The 25,170-nt window shown below is 35.6% G+C and overlaps 1 protein-coding gene across 5 annotated transcripts in view; it reads right to left on the bottom strand.

Moving 5' to 3' along the window:
- OPA1 (OPA1 mitochondrial dynamin like GTPase) overlaps nucleotides 1–25,170 on the bottom strand; it is a 92,794-nt gene that overhangs the window by 61,232 nt on the left and 6,392 nt on the right. For 2 of the 5 annotated variants that reach the window (XM_047788942.1, XM_047788952.1), the window contains exons 3-9: nucleotides 24,970–25,066; nucleotides 21,491–21,598; nucleotides 20,945–20,998; nucleotides 19,675–19,742; nucleotides 10,208–10,318; nucleotides 4,757–4,810; nucleotides 1,420–1,524 (exon numbers count right to left, since the gene is read on the bottom strand). In XM_047788942.1, the coding sequence (XP_047644898.1) occupies nucleotides 1,420–1,524; nucleotides 4,757–4,810; nucleotides 10,208–10,318; nucleotides 19,675–19,742; nucleotides 20,945–20,998; nucleotides 21,491–21,598; nucleotides 24,970–25,066 (597 nt within the window). The remainder of the gene's footprint in view (nucleotides 1–1,419; nucleotides 1,525–4,756; nucleotides 4,811–10,207; nucleotides 10,319–19,674; nucleotides 19,743–20,944; nucleotides 20,999–21,490; nucleotides 21,599–24,969; nucleotides 25,067–25,170) is intronic. The other 3 variants (XM_047788967.1, XM_047788961.1, XM_047788978.1) reach the window with 3 other exon arrangements.

Raw genomic sequence — 25,170 nt, 5'->3', positions numbered from 1 at the left:
AAAACTAGAACTATATATATACATATATACATATTTTTTTTTCCCGCTGTACAGCATGGGGCTCAAGTTATTCTTACATGTATATACATTTTATTCCCCTATCCTTTGTTCTGTTGCAATATGAGTATCTAGACATAGTTCTCAATGCTACTCAGCAGGATCTCCTTGTAAATCTATTCTAAGTTGTATCTGATAACCCCAAGCTCCTGATCCCTCCCACTCCCTCCCTCTCCCATGGGGCAGCCACAAGTCTCTTCTCCAAGTCCATGATTTTCTTTTCTGAGGAGATGTTCATTTGTGCTGGATATTAGATTCCAGTTATAAGTGATATCATATGGTATTTGTCTTTGTCTTTCTGGCTCATTTCACTCAGGATGAGATTCTCTAGTTCCATCCATGTTGCTGCAAATGGCATTATGTCATTCTTTTTTATGGCTGAGTAGTATTCCATTGTGTATATACAACACATCTTCCTAATCCAATCATCTGTCAATGGACATTTGGGTTGTTTCCATGTACTAGCTATTGTAAATAGTGCTGCAATGAACATGCGGGTGCATGTGTCTCTTTTAAGTAGAGTTTTGTCCGGATATATGCCCAAGAGTGGGATTGCGGGGTCATATGGAAGTTCTATGTATAGATTTCTAAGGTATCTTCAAACTATTCTCCATAGTTGCTGTACCAGTTTACATTCCCACCAACAGTGCAGGAGGGTTCCCTTTTCTCCACAACCCTTCTGAGAACTATATATTTTTGAACCTTGGCAATGAAATGTATGCGCTGATTTACTGCAGTTTTGCTACATACAAATTCTGTTTACTTATGATATTTTAAGGTAAAAGAATTACTTCAATGTATTTGAGCACATACAGGTTGACTTAAAATGGAATAAGATTTGATTTATTGGTAATGGTAATTACCAATGTGCCAATAACAATGCCAGCATGTTTTTTCAAGAATTCTTTAAAAATGCCAAAGGAGCCTTTCAGAAGAAAATGTTAACATCTATAAAACTGAAGAAATAAAATAGCCTCTTCATTCAGTGGAAATACAAGTAGGACAATGAAGATAAGTCACATGCAAATGTCTTATCAACTTACATTGCTGGTTTTGTAGCCATAGACATTAAGTAAGCCTGAAGAGCAACTTAAGTATTTCAGAAAAAATGAACTGATTCACAAGAAATGACTTTTAAAAGTATGAAGAATTTATGGGCATGATATAAAGCAAATGTTTGGAGACTATATAATTTGTGAAATGTCTTAACATAGGAAGGAGATCGCTCCACCCTCCAAGGAGATCAGTTTAGAAAGAAAAGTACAGAACACTTTGCAGTTCTTTAAAAACTGGTATTGACGAGCACACAATGTGAAGTGGACAAGTTCTGAGAATTAACAAATTAAAACAAACTTAAAATACCTTAAGCTTTCTATGATGGATGCCTTTGTCGTCTTTTTGCAATACTAATTTTCTCAATTCTTTGTTCTCCTTTTCTAACCGTTCCAAGATTCTCTGGTACTTTAACTGAAACAAAATCATCCACATAACTTTGTAAGAAAAAATTAACATTAATTAAGTCTAAATTAAAATCTTCCAAAATCCTGAAGTCATACCTCCTAACTACTTAAGATGAATTATTTCATTTAAAAAGCTTCTATGAAAATGTTGAACAAGTAGATTATGAATATGATCTCAAACAATGAACCACATTAGAGTTTTCTATTATAACTGGCATTTTATTTGGAAAATTCTTTGTTGTCTACCTTGAAGAAATCATTTAAAAATACCAAAAACAATGAGTTAAAGAAACAAGTTCTTGGAGTTCCCATCATAGCTCAGCAGTTAACAAACCCAACTAGGATCCACGAGGATGTGAGTTCGATCCCTGACCTTGCTCAAGTGGGTCAAGGAGCCGGCATTGCCATGGGCTGTGGTGTAAATCGCAGATGCGGCTAGGATCTTGCATTGCTGTAGCTGTGGTGGAGGCCAGCAGCTGTAGCTCCCATTCGACCCCTAGCCTGCGAACTTCCATATGCTGCGGGTACAGCCCCCTGAAAAAGAAACGAGTTCTTAAGTATACCCTATGAAGCAATATTTCCTATTATATCAAATTTTTAAGTCTTCATGAAAGACTTAAATATCTATTTAACAAAAAATAAAGTTCCCCTCACTCATATTATTTTATTAAAATGATATAAAATAAAAATAGCTATTAGTACCTAACCATGAGTTAAGTGACAGGTCTTTTACCAGTGTTTCACCTACATTACCTCCTGTAAGCCTTCATGTGAGGCAAAGGTTATACAGATTAGGAATCAGAGGCGAGGGATTCACGGAGTTTTGAATATAAGTCTAAGTGTGGGCTCAAACTCTTCCAAGTTTTCATGTCAGAGATTACACATTAATTTTTAAAATACTGATGTAAAAACAACTTAAACAAGACATACATTTAGACAGGCTTTTTTGTCTAGTGTGTCTAGTGTGTAGATGCTTGGCTACACACTGCTCTTCTCAAATAAATGTGATTCTAATCAGGCTTCTCTGTTTGTACACTATTATTTCTTCTCTAAACATTTACGATGTTCAGAAAACTATTAAGAATTACTCTCTCGGAATTCCCATCATGGCTCAGTGGTTAATGAATCTGACTAGGAACCATGAAGTTTCAGGTTCGATCCCTGGCCTTGCTCAGTGGGTTAAGGATCCGGTGTTGCTGTGAGCTGTGGTGTAGGTTGCAGACGCAGCTCGGACCCTGCGTTGCTGTGGCTCTGGTGTAGGCCAGCGGCAACAGCTCCCATTAGACCCCTAGCCTGGGAACCTCCATATGCCTTGGGTGCAGCCCTAGAAAAGGCTAAAAGACAAAAAAAAAAAAAAAAATTACTCTCTCCCACATCCAACTGAATGTTTAAGACCAACTTATAACATGCCTTTTACAATGGAAAATATTTCTTAGAAAATCTTTTAGGTTGTTATATTCTTCCAAGAACAAAGCAAATAATAAGAAATCACAGCTCTATCCTCAGACAATGTCCAACTTAAGCCAAATGAAAGAAAAAACACTATGTAATTGAACAATAGAGTTTGCAACTGGTAGAACTATAGGCTACATTCTATAATAAATATATTTTTACAAAAACATTCATTTATATGTAGTAATAGTATATACAACAAAATCCTGGTAGTTATCTGAGAATTAGATCTTTATGGTCTAATACAGATGGTAGCCACTGGGCGCATGTAGATAGTGAGCACTTGACATATGGCTAGTTTGAATTGAGATGTGTTGTGTAAAATACACACCAGACTTCTATAATTCAGTAAAAACACATAAACCTCTCATTAATATTTTTATACTAAGTAGATATTTAAATTATTTGAGATCTACTGGGTTAAACATATTATTAACATCAAAATTCTTTTTTTTACCTTTTTTATATATAAATTTTAAATTACACATGGCTTGCATTATTTTTCTAATGGACACTGCTGATATAGATAATGCCATTATGACACAATGAATTCTGCATAAAGCATTTGTGTCAATGCCCAGCAGCTGACAAATACAACTGCACAAACTAAAGGGTCAATATCAATAGGTATGTATGAAGGTGGCAGGATTTCTACTGGCTCACTTCTTTGTACATATGGAATCAATTACGGGGTCTACATTTTCTGGGGATGGAAATATTCTTTGGTACAGGTGCCAATCTGCAGCCTTTCTGCAGAGAAGTGTTATTGGGCCGCCCTGCTAAGCTCTAGCCCAAGAATTCTCAAACTTAAGAATTCATCATAATCACTTGAAGGCTTTTAAAACATAGACTCCTCAGCTCTACATCCAGAGTTTCCAATTCAGTCCACTGGAAGGACCAATAATGTTCATTTCCAACAAGTTCCCAAAGGATACCACTGATGACCACAGAGACCACCTCCGAGGACAATGACTATTAATCTCTGGCTGCAGATTGTGATCACCTGGCTAAGAAGCCTTAAAAAAATATACAGTACTGCCCAGAGCACAGGTGATTCTAAAACGTAGTCATGTATAAGAATCAACACATAGATGTTAAGAAAACCTGTGACTCCAAAATACTAGTTCCCAATTTCATCTAGATTCTCCTTGTATTTTTTCCCCTAAAAGGAGAGACCCAAGATAATAAGTCTTTTTAACTTGAACTTCTTAATTACTGCAAATCATTTTATCTACACAGAATAACTAACGACAGAGTGCGAGATAGGGCAATTTTTCACTACATCGCACAGAACAAGTCTTTAAAATAATGACAACTGAAAAAAAAATGACAACTGTTATCATCAAGTATAAGAGAAGAGCTTTTCAAAGTAGTGTTAGGAATACCTTTGGAAAGGTTATAACCTGATTGGCTTCAGGTTTTAGAGAAGAATTCTGGTGGACTCAAGTCCAATTTCTTTAACAGTAATGAGCCTTTCAAAGTAAAAATGCCAGCATAGGTTTATATAAGGACAAGCCACTTTCCCCAGTTTTTTTTCCGTAGGTTGTCTTGAAAATGAAAAGCATAAGATTCACTCAAAAACAGGTTTTTACACATTAATGAATTAAGTTCCTTCATTATTCTTTATTTCTCAATTAGCTTCTGTTATTTTTTGCATCTATTGATAATAAGGTTCTATCATTTAGACCACTCCAAATTTTACTTTGTTAAAGATAAACTTCCATATCACCAAACTTACATTAGAGAGGAAGAAAAACTCTCCAGTTCTTTTTAATCATCAGAATTACCTGAGTATGCAGAAGTTCTTCTTGAAGTTGGTCGATTTTCTCTTTGTCTGACACCTAAATATTTAAAATAATTTTATTTGAGTAGCATTATATAGAATATACAGTAAATTAAATTTAAAAAAAGTATTTTTAAGAGTAAAAGTTGACTTTACATGAACATTTAATCAAAGTAAATTTAAATCAAATGCTTATTTAAGAAAAGTAAAAAATATCAATAAAAATAGCTCATCAAAATTTTATAGCAAATGGAAATCTTAAAAAGCAATCATCTTCCTATGGCTATTCTACTCATTTCTCATGGCTGGCTTGTTAGAAAAATAAGAAATCAACACATATGGTTACTATATTCTTGATAGGTTATTTTGTACTCCAGCATAGGAACTTGGATACTTGGAGAAATAAGGCATGGATATCCTTATAGAAATGTTTCACAGGAAGTCAGACACATGTTATCATTTATAGCTACTGAAAAAGTCATTGGTTATAGTGTATCTTTTAAGCAAACATTATCCATTTCTGTTTTATAGTAGGGAACTGTTTAAAAAATGCAAAGAACAACTTGCATTTTCAGAGCTTTAGGTGGAGCCAGATGCTCTTTTTAAAATTCAGTTCCAACACAAGATCTGCTAACCCATCATAAAGCAAATGCATCAGTAGCAATGAAGTTGGGTAAAGCAACTAAAATTGATTTCAACATAAAACACTGGGGGGATAAAATCCATAGGTATTGGAGAAACCACATCAAACTGTTATTAATGCTAATAGTTCTAAGATAAAATATTCAAAACAACAAAGAACTTTATATATAACAGGCTTTAAAGAAGTCATAATTCTAAACATAAAAACAAAATAATCAATTAAAATTAAAATGATGTCATTTATGACAAATCCATGTAACTGTGCTTTGTTTGACTGCTTGGTGAGATTTTGAAGTTGCCTCAGTCTTTCAAAATAATTATCTAATTTCTGTTACTCAAAATTTGTAAACATGATTTTATCCATAAGACAAAAATCAAGTTAATATTCATACAAATCTTTATTCATCTTCATTCATTGGCTATATTTAAGCAATCAAGACACCATGGTAGCAAATATATAAGAAAAATTTTTAAATGATTTGCTTATTGAGGTAGACATTAATAACTCTTATCCATTTATTTTAACATTTTAATTTCTACTTACAGATACTTTCTCAAAATCTCCCCCAAAATTCTTTTAAATAAAGATGACAATGCTTGCTAGGAATGACAGGTTCATATCATTTTTTCCTTAAAAGCTTATGCCTAAAAATTCCAAATTTGATTTGGTAATCAGAAAAAAGATAATATAAAACAAACTTTGTATTACTGTTTTCTTATTCCTATATAGCAAGCAGAGACTTGGGGATAGAAGGTTTTTTCATTTGACTGTTTGTGTAAAATGGACAAGAAATTATTCATCATCTAAAATGTGAGGAAACAAGCAAGTTGAGGAGGAGCCCACAACCCAAAGAACAAAATCTAGAAGGCCAGTGAAGAAATAATTCCACGTTTTGATCATATGGCATGCCATCATATTGCAATAATGTGGTGACAAAAATTCTATTATGCAGATTATATTCCCAATTCATTTTAAAAGGTTCTCTAATTTACTGTTCCATTAAATATTCATCCAATTGCAGCTAAATTAGTATGAAATGTATAAACAATATTAGTATAAACTATTTTAGTTTTGGATGTGAATACCGAATGATTTCATGCAAAATATCCTAAGTTACAGTAGAAAATTCAACATTTCTCTACATCTGGGGCAATAATTAAGGAACTAATACAATTACACAAAAAAGAATGTTTACTGTAAGTCAAGGACTATAAAAGGTTAACTTGGTAATTTTGTAAAATAAAAAGTTTATAAAGTCTAAATGATATAGGGTTATTAGAACATTACAAATATAATCTTTAGGCTGATATTAGTATTTAGTAACCATGACTGTTAAGATTTTTATAAATCTGGATTTTTAGGAGTATTTAAATTTATCATATGCCCTTCTGGCACAATCATTAAGAATGACTCATGCATAGTTTTAGTGACACATTTCCTATCTGCTTAATGTTAAAAGATTACTGTTAAATTAAAAAAGATTAATGTTATATTAAAAGACAGCTGGTGGTGTTGTCAAGACTTAGACCTACTATTCTCTTGGAAACAAGATTAAAACCTTTAGGTTTACAAAATAACTATTAAAAATTGATGAGAAGATACTTTTAGGTGTTTTCCTAAGAGAATAGTACATGCTATTTTTCTTTTCTTTTTTTTTCTTTTTTTGTCTTTTTGCCTTTCCTAGGGCCGCTTCCGCAGCATACGGAGGTTCCCAGGCTAGAGATCTAATGCGATCTGTAGCTGCCAGCCTACACCAGAGCCACAGCAAAACGGGATCTGAGACGCTTCTGCAACCTACACCACAGCTCACGGCAACGCCGGATCCTTAACCCACTGAGCAAGGCCAGGGATCAAACCTGCAACCTCATGGCTCCTAGTCGGATTCATTAACCACTGAGCCATGACGGGAACTCCGGCATACTTTATTTTGATGCACTTTACTGGTAAAGTTCAGCTACTTACAGTAAGTTTTTGTCCTGTTGTTTAGTACATTTAGTTTTCATTATGAGATTAATTTAAAACTCACCCTGACAGAAATGGGTATCAATAGTCTTGAAACCAGAGCTTTTCTACAATTCCAGGGCTGTAAAACTGATGGAGAAAGTGCGGAACCCTCCGCAGAAAACAAGCTAAAAGCTGAAAGAGAAAAACCTTTACTAACTCCTCACAAAACCAAGGCTCATTTTAAAATTTTAAGTATTTCTTCCTAAGCAGCTGTGGCGATTCTGAAATACAGAAATGCATAAACTCATAAAAATTCTTTATGTGTACAGATTCACTTGAGGTAAATCTACCAACAGCAGTTTTAATCTACTGTTTCTGCATGAGTGCCTTTGCTCAAGTGATACAGGAAAAATCCATTAGGGGCTACTAAGATATACAAAATGAAGGCCTACTTATAATTTTCAAGAAGTAATGGGAAAGAATGACTAAAAAGCAACAGAAAGTAGCTGTGGTTTTGTACCTCAAGTAAACCTCAAATGCTTGGAATGATAAAAACCTCATTGAATTAGGATTTTGATCACTATAACAAATGAAGGGGTGTAAAGTCATCTGTGTATTACCTATAGGGGGAATAGAGAGGATGATATTGTAAGCAAACTATCTTAAAGGACAGTAAAAAGAATGCTATCATTATAGAGGAACATAATAAGTTGTTTTTAAAGTCTCATTTACTTTCATACAAGGCAACTCTAAAGTGGGCAGGTATGTGGAATCTAATATACGGGACAAATGAACCTTTCCACAGAAAAGAAAATCTTGGACTTGGAGAACAGACTCATGGTTGCCAAGGGGTGGTAGAGTGGGATGGATTGGGAGCTTAGGGTTAATGGATGCAAACTATTGCCTTTGGAATGGATTAGCAATGAGATCCTGCTGTGTAGCACAGGAAACTATTTCTAGTCACTTATGATGGAGCATGAAAATGTGAAAAAAAATAATGTATACATGTACATGTAACTGGGTCACCATGCTATACAGTAGAAAATTGACAGATCACTGTCAACCACCTATAATGGAAAAAAATAAAAACCACTATATAAAAAAAAAATTCAGTCAGTAGAAAAACAGAAAAAAAAAATGTGGGCAGTAACAAGCCATGTTTGGTACTCTAATAAGTATGCCTTAATAAATAAAACAGATAGAGGTATAGTCCTGTCAGTAGCTCTTTTACAAATGCAGAAAACGAGGAATAAAAGGGTAACATAGATAATCTGATGAATATCAGAAACAAGAAGGATATAACTAAGCCTGGAAAAAGGCTAGTAAAGTAGGCCCTGAGTGAACAGTAACCCTTGGCAATGTCAAAAATAAACAATACTCACTAATGGTTATCATTTAAATCAGATTCAATAGCATGTCTTAAATCATACCTTAGAATCTTAAAACAGCAGCTCAATGGGACTCACTGCAAATTATTTTACCATTATGAAAAAAACAAGAATGACTTGTAACCAGAGCTGTATTCATATTCCTAACTACCAAAACGTAGTAGTTCTTTCCCCTTCTTTCTGGAGGGAAGCTAAGGAAAGGATGGCTAGGCCCAAGCAACCAATTGGTTAGAATATTTAAATGGTTCTCTCAATAGCATGAGGAACAGAGAAGGCTAAATCACCATTTAAAATCAGTCCCTCCTTAGTTTAACACAAGTTGAAAAATAACTTGTTTTCTGTTTCTACCTATGTTATTCATTCACTGAAAGCTAGAACAACATACATGAATCAAATTCCACAGCCATGGAATTGAGAAAAGCCCGGAAACAATATTCAAAAAAAAAAAAAAAAAGGTGAAACTATGATGAGTACTCCCAAGTATTAACCACCACCATATACAATAGGGTTAGCCAGCAGAATTACAGCACACTAATTATCTATAGTATTGGTTAATTCAATATCGAACCTACAGGAAGCTACTTCTATGACTGAATTATTTTTTCTAAGATTTGTTCCTCACTCTAAAATTTTTCTGATCTAATATAAATAACACAAGTAGCCAATTTCAAGATCTTAGCGTATAATTTTAAAATCATTACTTATATTTCATTTGATTCTAGTCTCTTTAGAACATTAACCTTGGGACCTACACTATGGGATCATCTAACAGCCAAAAGCACATTTTTAAAGATTTCCTGATTGCACTTACAACCAAATATCTGTATAGAGTTACAATGACTTCTACTAGAATCTGCTCTTCAGTGACTAGAATTACAACAGATTTCCAATGTTCAATCCCTCAGTGGTCCAAGGTGAAAATTTATCTGTGTTGACTTTACTAATAAATGTGGAAAATCTTTATGCAACAAGTTTATCAAAGTACCTAAGAATAACTTTTCCCAAAAGTTGTCAAAATAGCTTTCTTCTGTAAAAAAATAAGAATATTCTCTGCTGATTCATTTTAGCTAAAATGAATACATTTCATTCTTTAACTTAACATGGTCATCCATAGTAATCCTTTTCATTTCAGCAATGAAAACTTTGTGAACAAATAAACAGACAAGCTGGCTACAAACTTAGGGTGCCTCAGTAACTCAACCAAGTAAACCACAATTCATAATTCTTCTCTAAGTACAAATCCAAGAACCCTTACAGATAATCTGATTTTCCAGTCTAATAATTCCAATGTTTAATATTTTGGTTTTGTTTACCTACTCTAGGAAAGTTGCATATCTAAAGTATGTATCTTTCCTATTTTCACTTTATCAAAAATAATTTCTCACAACTGGAGTCCATGAATGGATTAAGGCGACATGATCTTGGTAGAAATGGCTGATTAGTGTGAATACATCAGTAGCCCCCTTAAACCATCCATCACCTTGCGCTTCTGTTGGGTATAGCTCGTGCTATATTGGCCAGCAGCTCTGCGTGCTTCCTCTTCATGCTCTTGAATTTGCTGTTGTAAGAGAATGAGCTCACCAAGCAGACCCTGCCATGAGTTTATAATGAGGAGAAGAGGAAAATTGGGGAGGAGAACAATGTTAAACCAAAGGGCACAAGAAAGGAACAGATTAAGTTAAGGAGAAATGGATAGCTTATCACAAAATGGAAATTCAGTTATGTACTTTTAGAGCCACTATGTAACTGGGCTCTGTACCACATTTCCATTTTTCCCCTCAGTAAAATTCTATGCCTCAGAAATATACAACAGCAGTTTAAAAAGTGAAAAGGAAAATGCAATAAGTGACTGTTTGCTGAATAAAACAAGCCAGATATATAATAGCAACATACAGTAAAACCCAGACTAACTGGAATGCTCAGGGAAGATGGCACTGTAGTTAACTGAATTTCCTAGTAACAGGAAAAATCGAGAAAACAAATACTTCAACCCTTATTTTTGAATTGCCAATAAGAACTAATACATATGGGGGAAGAAACAAAACTGTTTTGAACAGTGTTGATGTTACAGGCCTGAATCTTTTAATTCTTAGTTTCATTAGACTAAATGGAGAATACATAATATCTGATTTAATTATTATTTTTCCTTGACATGTGACATCATCAATTAAAGACTATAGTCCTTCAAAACTTAGTTTTGAGAATCAAGTTAATCGAGGTTTTACATTAATTCATAATTTTACATGCCTATGCACATAACCTTATTTGACTAAAACTTAAGGGTTTTTTTTTCACCAATTAAATAATGTTTGAGGTACTGTCTTAACTTTACACAACATCAAATAAGTAGTCTGACTGAATTTCCACTTTTTATGAGTTGTTCTGACATTAAATAAAAATAGCCTCTGAGAATACAACCAAGGATATATCAATTATTAAAGCACAATCACTATAAAAGAACATAATTAAGATATGGAGATAGCACAATTATGAATAAATAAAAATGAAACAAAACCCAGTTTGGACCTATGCACAAAATTACCATTTCTATGTTTAAAATTCTAATAATCATGAAATGTATATTTGGTGTAATGTGTTCACATGTGGCATACAACCAAAGTACATGTCATTTTCTGCAGTGTTTTAAACTGCTGGTCTATTAGATGATCTTAAGAAACACAGGAGAGGAAAACAACTAGGAAATAACAATGTCAGAAGCCTAATATTTTTTCAATTAGAAACATGAAAAGGGTAAAATTCCAATGAATGAAGTCACTCTTTAATTTACACAACAAAACTTTTCTGGGAGAACAATGGGTTCAATTTTTACCAAATTACAAAAACAAAGAGGAAAACTAATACTTTAAAATAATCTAAATTAGGAGTTTCAAACAGCTTCACAGATTTATAAAATAAATGCCAAAAATATTTTATTTTGTATAATACAATTATAGTTTCTTAAAATGGACCACTGGATAACATCATATTCAAATTTTAATTGGTAGACTCCCCCAGAGGTTAATAACTTAGTTTACATAATCCAAGGACTAATATAAATAAAAAAGTTTTCCAGAAAAGAAATACAAACAGAAAAGCTGTATCATAGTAAAGCATTTTAAATTAAGGGAAACTATCAGCACACGATTTGGGAGATTTTTGTTTGATTCCTAGTTTTAATACATTAAGCTATACCAACAATAATGAAACTGGTTGACTTACTATAAATCAAAGGATGAAACTAGTTGATATTTCTGCATGACAAGTAAGAGAACATCAAAGTGGCAAGTAACATAACTGAAATTTCAACATCTGTTTCCAAATTCAATAGTAAAAAATATACTTATAAAAAGTGCAGTTATTGTTTAAAAATGTATTTTTTAAACAAATGCTTTTACGGTCATTGATAAATCTATCAAAGAAATGCAATGCCCCTCCTCACTACTCTCATCATTTCCATAATTTTTATGTCCTTTGCTCTTCCTTTTTTTGTATCATTGCCTTTCACCAAGCAAAAAGAAAAGTAACCCATCTTATTTTTATTCATTTGGTAATTTATCATGATCACTTCTAATCATTCAAGTGTTTAGATTTCTCAAAACAACTGCCTTTTAAAGAAGGTTTCCCATGTTGGCTTACACATGAGTGTACCTATACTTTAATTATCATAGTATCAGTAGTATTTATAAAATGCCAAAGCAGTAAGAAAATATTCCACATTTCTTAACTGTGCTGGTCTATCAGGCAAAGGATTGTTTTTTATTTAGAGCATAAACACCCCTCCCTATCCAACTGCTTATATGTATATACAAATCATATGGTCATTACTCTAATATCTATTATATTATAAGAAAAGCAGCCTCTTTCTAGTGACACCTCACTTTCCTTCCATGTCTGTTACTGAAGCAGTTATGTGAAGATAGTTGAAATTAACTGTTACCTCCTGAAAAAAGTAGGAAGAAAACAAGAATTAGACACAGAAAAAGCTATTTACACCCTAATACACAACTAAAAAAGGTTACCTTTATCCAATTTTAGGCATCAAATCTCAATCTAAACACTGATGGGCTAGCTTCTAAAGCTAAGGTCATGTGTTGTAAGGAGGGGGAAGAAATGTATGTGCCTAAAGAATGCAAAATAACACTCCTTAAATGAACAAAATAATTTTACTTGATAAATATTTTCCCAAGTTCAGACATTTTTCTCTCAAGAAATAGCACATAATTCTTTTGAAATGATATGTATTGCATTCAAAATGTAATAATTATGATCTATAACAAAAATAGTTATTATAAACAACAGGGATGGTATGTATACTCTCTAAACTGCTCCTGGTTACTGTCAATTTGACACGGCTGCTCTCATGGTCCCGTATTTCACAATGTTCTCGGTTTTTTAAGAAATATAGTATCAGATTAAAAACATCAGTGATAACTCCAGAAACCAAAATAGCAACTGACAGAGTTCCTGTCATGACTCAGCAGAAACAAATCTAACTAGCATCCATGAGGATACAGGTTTGATCCCTGGCCTCACTCAGTGGGTGTTGCTGTGGTGTAGGTCGCAGAGGCGGCTGGGATCCCACTTTGCTGTGGCTGTGGCGTAGGCCAGCAGCTAAAGCTCCGATTCGACCCCTAACCTGGGAACCTCCACATGCTGTGAGTGTGGCCCTAAAAAAAAGACCAAAAAAAAGGCAACTGAAAGTGCTGCAAATACCTCTAAGTTGATGAGTTTGATAGAAAAGATTTTTTAAAATCTTGAAACTATGACTCGTTCATATCAATACACTTAAAATACTGTTATTTTCAACAATATGCTAAAAACTAATAGCAGAGCAGGGCCCATAGCTTGTTTGTTTTTATACCTAGCACATAGAATAAGGCCTGAGACATTAGATGTGTTACAGCCAGCACCTAAGATAAGGCTTGACACATGTTTGTTGGCTTGAAATGAGTGACAATCTTTTACCTAATAATGCAAAGCTGATAGCATAAAATCCAAATTGAGCTTCTTAAAAAATGTTTATTCTGTAAATAAGCTCCCGAAGAGACTGCATAGAAATTAAGGGGAGGAAATTAATTAAATGATGTTAATATACTGTTAATTCATGCAATAATTCAAAGTGTAAGACGGTAATGATCGTTGTCATCTTCATATATATTAACATTTATTTAGTTTTATTATGTGCCAGATCTTGTGCTAAAGGGCTTTACCTAATTCCCACAACAACCTTTTAACAGACGGTTCCCCATTTTACTAAAAAGGAAACCAAAGTCAGAGAAGATAAGGAACTTATCTTACGTCACACAGCTCAGAAAGCAGGAAGGGCAGGGTCCAAAAGGTCTCAGTGCGCCCGCAAAGTCTGCACCTGATACCACCCTGTTAGCTCTATGGTCTCACTATTTTCAAAGGGCCTTTGACACACCAGGTTCAATGTACACTTAAAAGAGGAAAATGGTGAAACCACAATGCTTAAATTACTCTTTAGAGAAGGCATTGGCAAACTACAATGTTCTGGCTGAGTAGTCCACAGAGACCTTAGGGCCTGCAAACCTAAAATATTTACTATCTGGACCTCTAAGGAAAAGCTTGCCAACTCCCGCTTTACTAGTTTTAAAAGTAATTTGGGTCTGGGAAAGAACTTCAGGTAAGTGAAGACTTCTTTCCCTTTTCATTTAAAAAATATTCCTGGGCACTAATCTACTTTTCAAAGTTTAAATAATTCCACTATTTCAATTAGCTAAAGAGAACTATCCTCCTATTTTTCTCCCTCCCAGTAACATGTAATTTTGCTAGAGATATTTACAGCCAACAATATTTATGATTAGATATTAGAAGGAAATAACATCTTTCCACTTGAATTATTTAACTTGCTCCATTTCAGAAATGCCACATCCTGTTTTACTAATTGGACAATTTCTACAAACAATTTTAAAAGGCCAAATCAGTCTACTACCAATAGTTTTATCAATATTGCAATTTTTACCAAATACCCTATGTTCTAAATTATTATGTAAAAACAATGTTACATACACTATATATGTATGTATGTGTGTGTGTGTGTGTGTGTGTGTGTGTGTGTGTGTATTTTTTTTTTAGGGCTGCACCTGCAACATATGGAAGTTCCCAGACTAGGGGTCAGATCAGAGCTGCAGCTGCTGGCCTACACCACAGCCACAGCAACACAACATCCAAGCCACACCTGTGACCTATACCACAGCTCACGGCAACGCTGGATCCTTTAGCCACTGAGTGAGCCCAGGAATCGAACCTGCATCCTCATGGATAGCATCATCATGGATACTAGTCCAGTTTTTAATCTGCTGAGTCACAATGGGAACTCCTGTTTAATGTTTTTTAAATGACATAAAAATGCAACATGCTTATTATTAAGGAATAAAATTAAGTGTCTAACCAAGTGTAGTTGCTAGTTGTTAGGAGCTCAGGAAACTTAAGTCTCCTGCATCTGTGGCTATTGATTGTGTTGGTCATGAGAATTTCATTTTGCCACAGTTTACATTACTTGTTGCATGAGGAAACCCAGAAATCTAAATCCTACTAAGCAACACTGCTTTGTTACAATTCAGAATTCTGAGTACATGTGTCATCTTCACATTCCTATTCTCAACAGTAGCCAAATATTGAAAGCCAAAAAATTTACAGGTAATCAGAACCAACATACCATTTCATAAAATCTTTGGGTCCACTCTTGTCAGCATCAATCAAATTTACTTAATTTAAGTTTTCTTTTATTGAGTTAAATCAATCAGTGAATTCTGTTAAGAGTTTGTTATCCTAGGTGCTCTGACAACAGAGATTATATGACAGAAATAGCCCATTAAATAGTAAGAATGAAAAGACAAAGTAAATAGTACTTCATCTGTCAAATGTTTTAAATGTTGAGAGTATAATTATTGGCACCAAAATAGTTACGGAAGGCTTCCTGAAGGTGACAACTGAACTGGGCTTTGAGGATGAATGGAATTAGGCAGAGTAAAGGAAGAGGGAGATTTCAGCTGGGAGGTACAAAATAAGTAAAACCACACAAATAAGAATCAGAGTAACATGAGGAAAGGGAGAGCATTACTGCTTAATAGTTATATTTAAAACCGTGACACTACTTTTTACTATTTGGACTTTTAAAAATCCTTCAAATATTTTTCTATAAGTTATAAATGTGCTTGCTTGTAACCTTCAAAATGACTATACATCTAACTTCTGTGAGATGTTTCTGACCTATCAGAAACATGAGAGAACAAAAGCACCGATAATAAAATGTCCCATTTAGCAAAATAATTTTCACTGATCTTACTGAATCTACCAAAAGGAAATACACTAAGTGGTCCTGCCACCTGTGTATATTATGACCAATATACAGAAATCTGCTTATGTACAAACCAGGTGAGGTCATTAATTCCCTAAAAAAGGCTTGTCATTCCAATTCCTAATTTGTCTTGAAGCAGTTCTAAGGAGCTCCAGGTCCCAAGAATGCTATTTAGCTCACACTCAGGGTTCTTTCTAATATTCTTCTATAGTGGGTACAAGTTTTAAAATCTCTAATTAAATAAAAGCATTTATTATGGAGTGGTTTTGGCATTTTTCCCCTTTTTTTTTTTGGCTTTTTAGGGCCGCACCTGTGGCACATGGAAGTTCCCAGGCTAGGGGTTGAATCAGAGCTACAAGTGCTGGCCTACAGCAATGCGGCTGCAGCAAGGCAGAATCCAAGCTGTGTCTGTGATCTACACCACAGCTCACAGTAACACCGGATCCCCAAACCATTGAGCGAAACCAGGGACAGAATCCACATCCTCATGGACACTAATTGGATTGGTTGCCACTGTACCACAATGGTGAACTCCCTCCATTTTTAATTTATCAAAAAACATGTCAGAACTTCTGATCAAACATAACTATTGTCCACAAACTGAAAAGATATACGTTCAGGCAAAATCAAAGAAACTTGGTGTCTAGTTAGCCTGAGCAGCATTATGTGGGAGTATACGCTTCTTGAGTTTCCAAAGATCCCAATTATAAATTTCCAAAACACCCAAAAGTCTTAGGGACCCCAGACTGAGAACCACACGAGAACCAATATGTCTACTGTGTTGCTCATTCTGATTCAAGTAGATCTGACATCCATGTCCTTCAGCCGCCTCTCACTTTCACTTTAGTTGACTTGGAAAGGTTCCTAACTATCCCTCAGCTCACCAGCAGTTTTCTAGATGTGTTCTTATTGAAAAGATCAAATCTTTTTTAGTTCTAGTTGTAGAAATGTTTTTAATTTATTACAACTTAAAAAAAAATCTGATTCACATTTACTTTTCCATTCCTAGTATAAGTCTAGCCAGAAACTTAGCATAAACCAGACAATCATTAGGCTAAGGCTCTGAACATCATTTTAAATCCAGGGCTCTCACATACCAGGCTGAACCAATCAAAAAGGTATTGCCCAAATTCTGGATACCATCCTACCATCTCTGATTATTGCCCACATTTTAAAACTTGATGTTTTAGAGTAATTTCAAAAAGGCTTCTGCTAAGGTCTCCTTTTCCATGCTTCCATTCAACCTTCAACTTACACACAAGTCTCTTAAAATCAGTTTATATGCATCTTGTCTGAGCAGTTCATTATTTTCAAGTATCACAGGTAACAGTCAAGCCTTGAAAACATAATACTGCATATTAATAAAATTTAAAACTAGTAGGTGAGGCTGAAAATACTTTTTCTGTACAGCAAATATTTATATTAGCATTTAATGCTGTTTGATTTAGGCTTCAATGAAAACAGCTTAATCAGAATTATAGATTAATTCTTATATTTATAACTCATACTTGGAAATAATTGGTGACTTTTTAATGGGCAAGATAATTGCCATGAATTACGGAAAAGTTTAAAAAAAAAAAAAAGTCCACAAGAGTATCTACCTTTTTTAAATTATAAAATAAAGCAAAAGATTTGCTATCATGTCTATTGTATAAAATAAAATCTGTAAAGAATTCCCGTCGTGGCGCAGTGGTTAATGAATCCGACTAGGAACCATGAGGTTGTGGGTTCAATCCCTGGCCTTGCTCAGTGGGTTAAGGATCTGGCGTTGCCGCAAGCTGTGCTTTAGGTTATAGATGCGGCTCCGCTCCCACATTGCTGTGGCTGTGGCGTAGGCCGGCGGCTATAGCTCTGATTAGACCCCTAGCCTGGGAACCTCCATACGCCGCGGGAAGCAGCCCTAGAAATGGCAAAAAGATCAAAAAAAAAAAAAAAAAAATCTGTAAATACAAAAAATTTCCCAGATATCTGTTCTCTTGTTTTATCTATACTGCAGAGCATCTGATCATTTACCAATTACTATTCATTTATCATCTTAGCAGGATTTTAAGGGAATTACCCAAGTCAGGACCTCAGTAGGTTTCTACTTTACCAAAGCAATAGGCCATACCAGACAATAATGGAGATGCAGGCCTCCCCAAAATGATCTAGGCAACAAGAAATCTTGTCACGCAAAATCCACACTACCATGCCTATAACAGAGGTTGTTTCTCCCAGTTAGATTAGCTCCTCTCCACACATTAAACCTATCTGCATTAAGGGCCAGGGCCTTGGCTCAATATTAGCTGCGTATCATAGGCTAATTTCTATTCACATTTTTCTTTCCAGTAGCCATGTATAGTCAAGGGTGTCTCTTGGTTAAAATAATGTTATTGTAAAAAAAATATTAAAAATGACCAAATTAAAAGGCAAATACACATGCATACATAAACACACATTTTGAAAAATGTTTTCTCCCAAAGATCAAGTTAAAAGACAAATGAGAAGTTCCCATGGTGGCTCAGTGGGTTAAGGATCCAATGTTGTCTTGAGTAGATTCAATCCCCGGCCTTGTTCAGTGGGTTAAGGACCCAGTATTGTCATAAGCTGTGGCAAAGGATCCAGTGCTACTGTGGCTGTGGTGTAGGCCAGCAGCTGCAGCTCCAATTCGACCCCTACCCTGGGAACTGCCATAGCTACAGGTGTAGCCACAGAAAGAAAAAAGCCAAAAGAAAAAAATCTTTTGAAATATAATTAAAACTTGGAACATTATGTAAAAAGTTCAAAGTTGAAGGACAGGAAACAAGATGGAAACCTTTCCACATAAACATAAAATTACTTCAATGTATGAAAACCCTAATAATCTTCACTATTTTAATTTTAAATGTTCACAGAATATTTTTTCAGACATATATTTAGGTATTATATTTTTAAAAACTTCCAAAGAATCAGTTATCTGCCCAATTCCAAAAGATGAAAAAAGAGAAAACTAAGAAAATGTCAGGATAACATGACTATAAATGCACAACAACATATGTGATTCTACATCAGTTCTCCTACAACGTTCTTATGCATTAATATGCATGTATTGAAATTAACATATCCTAAATAATCCCTACATAATTTTGATGACTATCAATGTAACAGAAATCTGTTTATCCCCTAATAATGAACATGCTATTCTCTTAATATTTCCCCTAAGTATATGTCATGAAACATGAGTCCATAGAATATATTTCACAGAATAGGGATTCTATTAGTAAATAAATCTGGAAAGCTCTGCACGCTTTTTGACTTCTCTTAGATTCACAGTGTCTATTAAGGTCTGAGAATTCCTAAAGAAAAGAAGCTTGCTTATTTTATTTACAGCAGCTTTCCCCCACACATATTTAACAACAAAACTTCTAGGGGAGACAACCCAGGAAACCAGTATTTCACTGACGTATTTGAGGGAAATGGGCTTCTCCAATTATATTTCCAAAACTGTCACATAACATTGTGCATTTTGTACCAAGATTAATAACAATACCTCTATTGGATGCTTTTATACTTGCTCCTCAGATGTTACTATTTTCGCATCTTCCAGGTAGGTGAAAACTTTGAAAAAAATCTTTCAAGACTATATGAGAATGCTCCTTTATACTTACCTTTCTATAACGCTTGTCACTTTCAGATCCGGGATCTGTTGCTCTAAATGCCGTTTCTCCAGGTGAACCTTAAAGATAAATACGCAGTCCTTTAAATTCTCCAGTGAAGTCAACAGCCTAAGCTAAATTCCAAATTATGTTTAGTCAGTTGAAAGGTAAACTGATTTTTAGAGCAAAAATCACCTTTTGGAAAACTATTCTCATTTTAAGGAACATAATGGCAACCTAAGGAAAAAAACTCAAAAATATTATAGGACATGGTTTTTTTTGGTCATCTTAGGGCCCCACCCCCAGCATATGGAACTTCCCAGGCTAGGGGCTGAATCCGTGCTACAGCTGCTGGTCTACACTATAGTCACAGCCACGCCACATGTGAGCCACGTCTGTGACGTACACTGCAGCTCACAGCAACACTGGATCCCTGACACACGGGCGAGGCCAGGGATCAAACTCGAGTCCTCATGGATACTAGTGGGGTTCATTACTGCTGAGCCACAATGATAACTCCTTTAGCACATTTTTAACTAATTTTTTAAAAATATCACTATAGGAGTTCCCACTGTGGCTCAGCAAAAACGAATAAGACTAGTATCCGTAAGGACTCAGTTTGTTCCCTGTCCTCGCTCAGTGGGTTAAGGATCCAGCGTTGCCATGGGCTATGGTGTAGGTCACAGACCACGGCTTGGTTCCTGCACTGCTGTGGCTGTGGCACAGGCCAGTGGCTACAGCTCTGATTCGATCACTGGCCTGGGAATCTCCACATGTCGCAAATGAGGCCCTAAAAAGTGAAAAAAATAAAAATTAATCACTGAAAACTACACACACCAAAAAACCCCCTAATCTTTGATAAGGATTATTTTACATGAGAGTACTTACAGTTTGGCCACCTACTACTGCCATTACAGACCACATTGAATAAAAAAAATTAAATTAAAAATGTCAACTGTGACAGGACAGATAAGACAAAACTAAAATTACTTTTTGTTTCAATGATCAGAAACAATCAGATCAGTTTCAAGAAAATGTTTTGGTTAAGCAAACTTTCTTTTTAATAGCTTGAATCTAATATAGATACATATTCAGGAATTTTAGTTTTACCACAAAATATTATTTCTACCTAAAGGATAATGAATTTGCCCAATATGATTCTGACATTTTAAAATTCAGCATAAGCAGCATTATAAATTTGGTCTGCAATTTTATTTGCGACTAGTTTATTAGAAGCATTTAAGAGGCATGTTAAGGTCAGCAAAAATATCTGTTTACACACCTAACAAGAGAAGTAGGTCAGAAGCTTCTATGACTTCACTAACCAATTTGTGACCTGTGAAAAATCAGCAAAGGGGGAAATAGAAATGTAAAATTTAATAGGAATGCGCAAAGATGTCTTGAGACCTCAGATTTATATGATAGGGCAGAATTGGGCAAATACACCAGGATTAACCGTAGTAAATACTACTCATTATGGTCCGTGATAATTAGTTTTAAAATCACCAAATTGGCTTTAACCAATTATGAAAAGCAAACACACAGGAAGTCTCATCTACTTGTCAAGAACAAGTGATATATTTTTCCCTCAATAACTAAAGCCAAACATGCTGAAGTTCTTTCACATTTTCATTCTGTTGGGCCAAAATTTAAAACTACTGAGCAACAAAACTTTATGCTTACCATTTTTTCAAGATCCTAGTTTTTATTTGGACTAAGTATTTTCATTTAAAAGCTGGGAATAAATAAATGAATACATCTTAAGCATTTTTCCTCTGTGTATCCTGACATTTCATGGGGATAAGATCAAACACAGGTCCTTCCTTACCTGTAGTGAAAAAATCTTTCAATAAGCTGAGGCTTTCAACAATCTTGTCAAAGTCAGGCGTCAATTTTGCAAGGTCCTCTGAATTAGGAAGGGCGTTTCTAATTTTCTCTGGAGAAGAGAAATACAGTCTCAAAATAAGAATTTGACTATTAAATTCAATTCGTAAAATTTAAATATCACACATAAATTTATTTATTTATTTATTTATTTATTTATTGTCTTTTTGCCATTTCTTGGGTCGCTCCCATGGTATATGGAAGTTCCCAGGGTAGGGGTCAAGTCGGAGCTGTAGCCACCAGCCTACACCAGAGCCATAGTAACTTGGGATCTGAGCCTCGTCTGCAATCTATACCACAGCTCACGGCAATGCCGGATTCTTAACCTACTGAGCAAGGCCAGGGATCGAACCTGCAACCTCATGGTTCCTACTCGGATTCGTTAACCACTAAGCCACGACGGGAACTCCAAATCACACATAAATTTAACTTCAAATATTTTTTCAATTATTCTCCCTATAACAGCTGCTACATATATCTGAAACAATGTGTTACTCTGATGATATTCTATAAGCCATGAAAATTTTAAAAAGACTCATTGGACATGGCTTAGAAGGCTAGCTTTGATTTATAAGTTAAATGCCTTGAAACAGAAGCACTACATCAACATTAACAGTGGATTGGAATCAGAAATACTTTTTGAGAGGAAGTCACAGCAAAGAGGCCAAGAATCAAAGGAAAAAAGAGAAAAAAGGAGTTCCCGTCGTGGCGCAGTGGTTAACGAATCCGACTAGGAACCATGAGGTTGTGGGTTCGGTCCCTGCCCTTGCTCAGTGGGTTAACGATCCGGCGTTGCCGTGAGCTGTGGTGTAGGTTGCAGACGCGGCTCGGATCCTGCGTTGCTGTGGCTCTGGCGTAGGCCGGTGGCTACAGCTCCAATTCAACCCCTAGCCTGGGAACCTCCATATGCCGCAGGAGCGGCCCAATAAATAGCAAAAAGACAAAAAAAAAAAAAAGAGAGAGGAAAAAAATAAATCTCTTGTAGCACCTGGCCTGAATTTAAAAAAAAAAAAAGATGAAATTCCAGCTCAGGAACAGAATTGCACTACTTTTCTCTGTCCTTTCATATTCCCTAAGAAGATTCACACTTGTTACTATTTCGAAAAAAAACTGTCTATGAGCCCAAGACAAGCCTTTATTTTTGCTAGATTTATTTTTACAGTGATCAAGTATTTATTTTTGTTTACAAATACTCAACAACTTGTCAAAGTTTGAAGCAACCTTATGTCTTCTCAATTAGGAAGGGCTTATCTAATATTCTCTGGAGAATATGTATCAGGTCTCATTCTAAGTGCTACAAAGGCATTAACTTGTTTAATCTTCATGGTAGTCCTACAAAACAGTTACCATCAACACCATTTTACAGATGAGGAACTGGGCACAGAGATTAAGTAACAGGGCCCTTGCACAGAGCAAAGTGAGGGAGTCGGGTTTAAGCCTAGACAGTCTAGCTTCAGAACCCAGGCTCTCAGCCACTATACTGTGGTACAGGTCAATGCACCAATTTAAAAAGCTCTCCTCATGTATGTTAGAAAATAATTTGAAAGAGTGATCTTACTGCAAATATCTTTGCCAATGCAGCAGTTCTAGCTTTAAGAATGTGCTGTGAGTAGTGCATGCAGAGATTAAATCCACCTGTGCATACACTTAAGCTAGAGTCTAAAAAATGTTTACAAAAAGTCTAAAAAAGGAGACTTGAGGAAAATAATTTTATCAGAAAAAAAATTTTTTTAAAGATCAGTATGACTGAAGTTCCCATCATAGCTCACTGGTTAACGAATCCGACGAGGAACCAGTTCGATCCCTGGCCTCGCTCAGTGGGTTAAGGATCCGGCGTTGCCGTGAGCTGTGGTGTAGGTAGCAGATGCGGCTTGGATCCTGCGTTGCTGCGGCTCTGGCGTAACCTGGTGGCTACAGCTCTGATTAGACCCCTAGCCTGGGAACTTCCATATGCTTCGGGAGTGGCCCCAGAAAAGACAAGAAAAATAAAAACAAAAAAAGAATCGGTATGACTTAGTGACAATCACAACTTTCAAAAATACTTTTTTCTCATCTATCTTTTATTAGAAAAGGGGAACAATGGCAGACTAACGAGAGAAATTACTCTGGACACTGGCAGGCTTTCAAAATATCTGATTATAAAAAGTACAGGTAACCAAGTCATCCAAAGACAGCTAATCAGGTGTGGCACAGTGCATCTGTTCCGGGTAACATTATACGACATTGAAAGTGATGTCTAAGAAAGCTGCTTGGCGGAGTTCCCGTTGTGGCTCAGTGGTTAATGAATCTGACTAGGAACCATGAGGTTGTGGGTTCGATCCTGGCCTTGCTCAGTGGGTTAAGGATCTGGCGTTGCCGTGAGCTATGGTGTAGGTAGCAGACGTGACTTGGATCCTGTGTTGCTATGGCTCTGGCGTAGGCTGGTGGCTACAGCTCTGATTCGACCCCTAGCCTGGTAATCCATATGCTGTGGAAGCGGCCCAAGAAAGGGCAAAAAGAAAAAAGAAAAAAAGCTGCTTGGCAACATGGAAAATGCTGACCAATGCATTAGTAGCAAAAGACAAGATTGCAAATTGTGGATTCATTATGACTGTACAATCTTTTTTTTTTTGGGGGGGGGAGTCTTTTTGTCTTTTCTAGGGCCACACCTGTGGCATATGGAGGTTCCCAGGCTAGAGGTTGAATAAGAGCTGTAGCCACTGGCCTACACCACAGCCACAGCAACCTGGGATCTGAGCCACATCTGTGACCTACACCACAGCTCAGGGCAACACCAGATCCTTAACACAATGAACGAGGCCAGGGATCAAACCCGCAACCTCATGGTTTCTAGTTGGATTCGTTAACCACTGAGCCACGATGGGAACTCCTGACAGTACAATTTAAAAAAAGAATTTTTTTTTTGGCCATGACCACAGCATGCAGAAATTCCCAGGCCAGGAACTGAACACTGTGCCATAGCAGTGACCTGAGCTGCTGCAATGATAACACTGGATCCTTGACCCACTATGCCACAAGAGAACTCCAAAAATTATAGTTTTTAAAAATTATAAATTTAGTTCAAAAAAACTAAAGCATTAATCACACACACAAAATAAGTACAATTAAAAGAAACTGCTCCTTAAAGAGAGTGACAGCTATGTTAAAGTGATGAACTAGAGGATAATTTCTTACCAATTTTTTTCTTTGCTATTCTATTACTCTTATCATTAAACTGTTATACCTTAAAATTCTGAGTTAAGAAACTACCTCAATACAACTATTTTTCCTAAAATAAAGTATTTTTATTTACTCATTTTTTGGCCATGCCCACAGCATGTTCCCAGGGATGAACCCATGCCAAAGCAGTAACAATGCCAGATCCTTAATCTACTGTGCCACCAGGGAACTCCCCCCCAAACGTATTTTAATGTTGATACAAACCTAAATCGATATACTCATCAATCTCCCACACAATGTCAGGCACAATCCATTTATAGTCACTAAGGTCAGGTATCATATCTTTCCACTGATCAAAAGTCTAAAAGACAAGAAAGTATGCCAATCAAATGCTCTGAATGCCATATAAAATATAAAGAAAAACCATTTAAATTTATTAGTTAAAACATACTAAGAGCAATGTAC

Source organism: Phacochoerus africanus, chromosome 1 (assembly GCF_016906955.1).
Source record: "Phacochoerus africanus isolate WHEZ1 chromosome 1, ROS_Pafr_v1, whole genome shotgun sequence".
Lineage (NCBI taxonomy): Eukaryota > Metazoa > Chordata > Mammalia > Artiodactyla > Suidae > Phacochoerus > Phacochoerus africanus.
Note: the sequence above shows the minus strand (reverse complement) of the source record. Positions and strands in the feature narration are given on the sequence as shown.